This window comes from Strix uralensis, chromosome 3 (assembly GCF_047716275.1).
Source record: "Strix uralensis isolate ZFMK-TIS-50842 chromosome 3, bStrUra1, whole genome shotgun sequence".
Classification (NCBI taxonomy): Eukaryota; Metazoa; Chordata; class Aves; order Strigiformes; family Strigidae; genus Strix; species Strix uralensis.
The window spans coordinates 2,336,652-2,344,430 of NC_133974.1; the positions used below are offsets into that span (position 1 = coordinate 2,336,652).

The 7,779-nt window shown below is 47.3% G+C and overlaps 1 protein-coding gene across 4 annotated transcripts in view; it reads left to right on the forward strand.

Annotated features, from left to right (window-relative positions):
- Positions 1-7,555, forward strand: part of FZD3 (frizzled class receptor 3) — a 60,410-nt gene extending 52,855 nt beyond the window's left edge. For all 4 annotated transcript variants that reach the window (XM_074861292.1, XM_074861295.1, XM_074861293.1 and 1 more), the window contains 3 exons: positions 3,281-3,429; positions 5,241-5,474; positions 7,108-7,555. In XM_074861292.1, the coding sequence (XP_074717393.1) occupies positions 3,281-3,429; positions 5,241-5,474; positions 7,108-7,321 (597 nt within the window). In that variant the 3' untranslated portion in view covers positions 7,322-7,555. The remainder of the gene's footprint in view (positions 1-3,280; positions 3,430-5,240; positions 5,475-7,107) is intronic.
- The last annotated feature ends 224 nt before the right edge of the window (positions 7,556-7,779 follow it).

Consider the following 7,779-nt stretch of genomic DNA (forward strand, 5'->3'; position numbering starts at 1 on the left):
TGTAGTTACCGAAGACTGATATCGATGGTCCTGAATTCTCACCGTGCTCTAGCCTGCCACAGTGCCCTGTGTGATTTTGGGCAAGACACTTCAATTCTCATTTTCTGCCTACAATGGTGGTGGTATTAAAAAATGTGTAATAACGCAAAGTATTAAAACAATGATTGCTGTATTTTCACTGCTCCGTAGAGAAGCTGTGCTGCCCCTCAGCATTATATGGTTGGAAAATCACAGGGCATGAGCCTACTTCTGGGAAATCATCTTGAGACAGTGACTAGACTGAATTCAGATTTTCAGTTTGGGGGGAAAAAAAGGTACTTGCTGTTGTTTTAGGAGATTGTATACGCTGTTCTGCATTAATATAGTTGCATAGGATCAGAGGGAGGATCTGTCACTGTCAATATATTTTGTAAACTGATAACACTCAACTTTAAAAGATGCCCATCCCCACAATTCCTGTTTGGAAGCTATTCCAAAATCTTGCTCCTGTAAGGACAGCATTTCTTCATGGCTGTTGAAGCCATGATTCTTTCCTATTGCTTATCTTAAATACTCCTAGGTGGTTTTTTCCCACATTTCAGTGTTTAGATATTTCATGTTATATGGTAATTATCTTTTCCACACCTTTGAGTCTTTATAGGTGAGACAAGCCTCTTGCAAGATGGGCTGTCTGCTCCCTGTCATCTTAGCCCTTCTCTGTGTCCCTCTGCTTTCCAGGAAGACAAATTCAAACTGAATTCCCAGAACTGTACAAAGTATTCCAGTCTCACTCTAACCTTACAGAGCAATGTTCCCATGGCTCAAAACAGCTTGTTTGATATTTTCCTCTGTTTTAAACAGGCCGGTAGATATTCAGATTGCTTTAAGTATAACAATTTTTACCAGCTGTGTCACCATCACTCTCAAAGCTGCTGCTGCAGGTACTCCTTGTTGGAAAGAGACCTAATTTCATGAGCATTTCCCCACGATTAAGCAGCCCCAAACCCTCCAGCCATACTAATCCTTGAGCCATCTGTGGATCTTTGTTATCCTATTATGGACCTACTGTATTTCTGTTGGGATCAGGAGAATTTTACGGAAGACCGATTGAATTTCCACTTGTTTAAACATCTTTCCCAGCCTTAGCATTGCACATTCTAGTGAGCACCTTATACTGTCAATATGTCATGATATGAGACAGTCACTGACGTCTTCTCCTGTCAAGTTCCTTTTCTGTCTCACGTCCGCTGCTTTTAGCCGTGCTGTTCTCGGGCTGAAGACCCTTCTGCTCTGGATCTGCTCTGGTTAAAGGCCTCTCAGTCCTTACCAAGGAGTCACCAACTACAGGATCTCCTTCCCTCCCTCCTCATCCGCCTCCTGCTCTTGCCATCACCTCTCCCGTCCTTACATGTCACCTGTGTATCATTCACATTCTCTCTTGGTCCCTGGCTGCCTTTATTTTCTTTCTCTGCCTACAGGACTAACTTCATTGTGCCATCGCCATTCATAGTCCTCATCTCCTGTTATAATAAAAATTTTCAAGGTATTTTGCAGCCCCATTCCTTCAGCCTCAGCCTTGTTGTGTCCAGTCTTATTCTCTTCCCCAGTTGCTGACTGTGTTGAGTCTGGAAAGCTGCCAGTCAGAGAGGGACCTGGGGGGGGGGTGATTGCCAGCTGGCTGAACAGGAGCCAGCAGTGTGCCCAGGTGGCCAAGAAGGCCAATGGCATCCTGGCTTGTATCAGCAATAGCGTGGCCAGCAGGGACAGGGAAGGGATCTTACCCCTGGGCTCGGCACTGATGAGGCCGCCCCTCGATGAGTGGGTGCAGTTTTGGGCCCCTCACTCCAAAAAGGCCATTGAATGACTCGAGCGTGTCCAGAGAAGGGCAACGGAGCTGGTGCAGGGTCTGGAGCACAGGTGTGATGGGGAGCGGCTGAGGGAACTGGGGGGTTTAGTCTGGAGAAGAGGAGGCTGAGGGGAGACCTCATGGCCCTCTACAACTGCCTGAAAGGAGGGTGCAGAGAGGGGGGATGAGTCTCTTGAGCCAAGGAACCAGCGCCAGGCCAAGAGGGAATGGCCTCAAGCTGCGCCAGGGCAGGGTCAGACTGGCTCTTAGGAAGTATTTCTTTGCAGAAGGGGTTGTTGGGCGTTGGAATGGGCTGCCCAGGGCAGGGGGGGAGTCCCCATCCCTGGAGGGGTTGAAGAGTCGGGTTGACCCAGCGCTGAGGGATCTGGTGGAGTTGGGAACGGTCAGGGTGAGGTTCATGGTTGGACTGGAGGAGCTTCAAGGGCTTTTCCAACAGAGATGATTCTGGGATTCTGTGATTCTGAGTCTTTTGACCGTTCCCTCATTCAGGTTTTCTGACCAGCTCCCTCACAGCTGTGATGCAAGGCAGGGAGCCTCTTCCTGTACCCCGAGTCATTTCATGGCCAGTGGGTGTTTGAGATCTGGGGTACCTTCCGTGGCTACAGTGCAAGTGACGGTGTCACACAAATGCTTACAGACGACTTAATTACACCAGAATAAGTTCATTCCTTTCCTCTACAGCCTTCTTGTAAGAAGACGGTGGTATCTTTCAGCTTGTGCTTGAAGTTCTCTGTCCTTGAAAGTTCAGGTTTTGAGCTGGGTTATCAATTCAAGATGCCTATTTGTTTTAAAACTACGTTACAGACATTCCTGGAAATAGGATCTTTGCATTTTCTCTGCCATCTTTTCCAAACAAACCCTTTGTATATCAAAATGGTTACAAAAATAGACCTCGTGAGCTTTTTCAGATTCAATAATGAAGAAATGAGGAGAGGTGGAGGTTTTGCCAGGTCAGTAAGAATCAAGCAGCCATACCTTCTGATGCCTCGAATTCCTGAGGGGGCGAAACTATGGGCATAACCCTCCACTGAAGGCTAAGGAATAAAGGATCAGCATTGAACAACCCATGAAGCATTTCACTGGGGTTTTTCCCAACAGCAAACATAGCACCTGTGCTTATATATGTTAATTCCATCAAAGAAACAAGTCTTTATATTTTGTAGACTAGAAAATATTTCACAATTATTCAGGGTAGAGACAAAAGACCAGAAATACAAATAAAGGCCAAGACCTCACAGCAGTTGAAGCTTTTGTTTTACTCAACAGTGGGCTGTACAACACACTCGGTCACACTCCCTAGAGCCACGAAACAAAGGAACCCTGTTGGTGTTTACTTTGGCTCAAGGCAGAGACAGTTATTTTAAATGAGTTAATAAATGGAGTAGTGAACTATGATGGGTTGTGTAATCTTCTTTTCTCTTTTTGTCTCTCTAGGTCACTCAGATGAGTCGTCCAGATTTGATTCTCTTTCTCATGAAATATCTCATGGCTTTGGTCGTTGGGATACCCTCTGTCTTCTGGGTTGGAAGCAAAAAGACCTGTTTTGAGTGGGCTAGCTTCTTCCACGGACGCAGAAAAAAAGAGTGCGTATCGGTATCTGATAGGTAAACTGGTTGAGTACAGGTGAATAATCGCCTCTTCCCTTGCGGTCCTGGAAGAGCGTTTTGGTTAGTTTTTCATGGAGACAAAGACAGGAGTAGGTAGGGGCAGTTTTCTTGGAAATCTCTCACTATCCAAAATGGAGCAAGGAAGGACAAGACAAGCAACAGCTCAAAAGCCCCTGAGAATGGTCACTTGTTTTTCCATAATTACTCTCTGGTCCTGGAATCGAATCTACATCACTCCATCTGTTTCCAAACTATTTTTTAACAAGAATTAGGTTTCAGTTGAACACTACAACTTCTCTGTCATTTACTGAGAGGTGAAGTTGAAAGTTTTTATTTATTAACGTGCTTATCAACTGAATCAGACCTTTAAATTGAAATTAAACATTATCTCTTTTCACCATGATTGCAGTTAAAAGCAATTGTCTCTGCTTTTAATCTTTATGCATTAGTGCCAAAGCACAGCTTGACAATAAGAATCTCTTATAGAATCTGTAAGGTTGAAATCAATTTAGACTAAGGTGTGGCATCAATTTAGAGACTATATGATTTCGTAATAGCTTTGAACAGCTGTTTTCATAGTTGTTAATATTGTCTTTTAAGTAGATGTTTGTGGATCCACATGCAGCAAACCTTTCAGTGACTACTCCATGACTTGACTTGTCCATCCTTAGCAGAACTGACCTTCTGCTCAGGTTGAAGTAGAATTACCTTCTGTGAGGTTGGAGTTAATTTTTCTTCACTCAAAAGATAACCTGCTAAGATACGCACAGGCTTAACAACAACTTAATATGATTTTAATACGCGTACGTACATGTAGGTAGGATTTCCGTAGAGGTGCCACACTAGCTTGGTGGGCAGAGGCCAGGGGCAGAGTTAACGCAGGCAGAGGAAGCTGTCTCACAGGTCTGGTTGTCTCGGGGAGATGGTGCCACATGCTCTCCTGGTGCACAGGCACCAGAGCAGCTCCCACGCACGGCAGCGTCTGCCCGCAGCCAGATTCCGGCCCCACTCCCAGAGCCCAGACAAACCTCCCTCCTCAGGTCACCTGTGGTCCTCGGCGAGGGAGAAAATGAAGAGGAGGAGCTAGCCAGGCAGAGGGAATGGAACGTGAAAGAATAATATAGAGAATGGGAGGGGAGGAAAAGGCCTCCCCACAAAAAAAGAGATTTAAAAAAAAAAAAAAAGGATGCAGAGGATGTGATAGCACCTCCTTTTGTCATGCTGTGGTAGAGTGGCCAAGCGTGTGCCGCTCCGCCAGCCCTTCCCAGCAAGGGATTGCAGCAAACTGTGAGACCATAAATTGGCCAGTTGCTTATGCATTGTTATTATAGATGTTGTATTTCATGTTCTCCTCCTGCCAGTTTTAATCCAGATTTTAAATGCTCGTTTTGAGCGAGGAAGCGGCTTCCTGTGTTCCCTGAGCAGCAGTTCTCTGGGTGGCATGAGCTGGGCGGGTCGCAGCGCTATCCCAAGGATTTCTCTTGTGACACTATTCTCCAGTTAAGGCCGTAAGCAAAGGCACTGCCAGCATTCCACGGGTCTAGGCTGGAGGATCGGATACAGGGAGTGGGAAGGATTCAAGAACATGAAACTTTGCTGAAATATCCAGGTGTAGAGGTGCTTCAAAATTAGGCAAGTAGGGACGTTATAATGTCGGTAGATGGTCTTATTGGCCAAGCTGTAATATTTGTCTGTTCTGTTTGTAAAGTAGTTCCAGTGCTGTAACTGCGATCCCTCTTACACCGCAGCCGTTGACGTTAATTATTCAAATTGCATGTCTCATTCAGAGTTGTAAACGAGAGTCGCCAAGTGCTGCAAGAGCCAGACTTTGCTCAGTCTCTTCTGAGAGACCCCAACACCCCCATCATCCGAAAGTCAAGAGGCACCTCTACCCAGGGCACCTCGACTCACGCCTCCTCCACCCAGCTGGCAGTGATGGACGACCAGAGGAGCAAGGCAGGCAGCGTCCACAGCAAAGTGAGCAGCTACCACGGCAGCCTGCACCGATCGCGCGACGGCCGGTACGTTTCTTCGCTTTAATATCTTGTTGAAAAATAGACGAGCCTCTGGAAATTCTGCTAATAGTTGCTTTCTCTGATCGCATCTCCTCTCCCTGTTAGTGTCTGGATTGGAAAGAGAAAAAAAGAGCATGATGTTACAGAATCACAGAATCATTCAGGCTGGAAAAGCCCCTTGGGATCATCGAGTCCAACCCTCAGCCCGACTCTACAAAGTTCTCCCCTACACCACATCCCCCAACAGCTCATCCAAACGGCCCTTAAACACACCCAGGGATGGGGACTCCACCCCCTCCCTGGGCAGCCTATTCCACTCTCTGACCACTCTTGCTGGGAAAGTTTTTCTCCTCATGTCCAGTCTGAACCTCCCCTGTTGCAGTTTAAAGCCGTTCCCTCTTGTTCTGTCACTAATTCCCTGGGAGAAGAGACCAGCACCAACCTCTCTACAATGTCCTTTCAGGGAGCTGTAGAGAGTGATGAGGTCTCCCCTCAGCCTTCTCCTCCTCACACTGAACAGTCCCAGCTCCTTCCATCGCTCCTCACAGGATTTATTCTCCAGGTCCTTCACCAGCCTCGTTGCCCTCCTCTGCACTCGCTCCAGCACCTTGAGTGCATATATTTTCAGAGTCTGCGCCAATCTTTGTGAATTACATGGTGTGAATGTGTTCAGCGCTGGTTTTCCTGCAAAGGCAGTGACCTGTGTTACATCATCCAAGTGCAGGGGAAAACAGATCTGTCCTGAAATCAGCTTAGTATTTTTGTGGCTGCTTTTGTTGTGTGTAAATTTGTTTTGTTTCTGGAAATAGTCCTAGCCCTGCTGAAGTAAACAGTAAAAAAAGTTACCCACTCTAACTTGAGGTGTAGTTAAGGTTTATAACATGATTTATCATCAGGCATTTTACTCACCTAATTATCAATACTATACATAGCGCTGCTGTAAGAACCGAGCCACATAAGGAGTTGAAACAATTTGCCTGGGGCCGTGTGAGCTAAATGACTGAGCTAAACAGAGAAGGGCTTTTTCCACAAAAGCAGAGGGTTTGTGTGCGTGTGTGCCAAGATTGATTTACATTTTTTCATGACGGCGGAGGTAACAATACGGCACCTCAATCCGAGAGAGATCTCGAGGTGCTGGAGCGAGTGCAGAGGAGGGCAACGAAGCTGGGGAAGGGCCTGGAGAATAAATCCTGTGAGGAGCGATGGAAGGAGCTGGGACTGTTCAGTGTGAGGAGGAGAAGGCTGAGGGGAGACCTCATCACTCTCTACAGCTCCCTGAAAGGACATTGTAGAGAGGTTGGTGCTGGTCTCTTCTCCCAGGGAATTAGTGAGAGAACAAGAGGGAACGGCTTTAAACTGCAACAGGGGAGGTTCAGACTGGACATGAGGAGAAAATGTTTCCCAGCAAGAGTGGTCAGAGAGTGGAATAGGCTGCCCAGGGAGGGGGTGGAGTCCCCATCCCTGGGTGTGTTTAAGGGCCGTTTGGATGAGCTGTTGGGGGATGTGGTGTAGGGGAGAACTTTGTAGAGTCGGGCTGAGGGTTGGACTCGATGATCCCAAGGGGCTTTTCCAACCTGAATGATTCTGGGATTCTGTGATTCTGTAATAGTAATGAGCATCCTCTCTTTTTATAAATCAGGTACACTCCCTGCAGCTACAGAGGCGTAGAAGAACGACTACCTCACGGCAGCATGTCGCGACTGACCGATCACTCCAGGCACAGCAGTTCCCACCGGCTGAACGACCAGTCGCGGCACAGCAGCATCAGGGATCTCAGCAGCAACCCCCTGACGCACATCACACACGGCACCAGCATGAACCGTGTGATCGAAGAGGATGGCACCAGTGCTTGAGCCGCTGCTGGCGGGCAGGAGAAGTTGATGGGGGTCGCGTGGCCCCGCGGTCCCTCCCGCCGCTGCGCGGTAACGCTCAGTATTATCGTGCCTCTCGTCGGGTGCTGATTTTGCGCATCAGGAAGCCAAAATTGGCTTCTTCCTGTTGAAGCCAGTGATCTTGTATTTGCGTCAGAGCTAGAGTGTTCAGCAATCTTGAATTCTTGAGTAAAAAAGCTGGTTGCCTCATTTGAACCTAGCTGTAGGTAATTATTTATTCAACAACTGCTACTCATCAGACACCATCGCTGAATTTCTTTGTTGAAAAACATCTCCCCCTCCCTCCGGTGGCTCTGCATGTCGGTAGGTGTTACCCTTGAAACCTCACTGGCGGGCTCACGCTGAGATTTTTTTCTGACAAAGCATAAGGGAACTCTTGACTACTGACAGAATTCCTCTGCGCACCTCTCCGGTTAGAT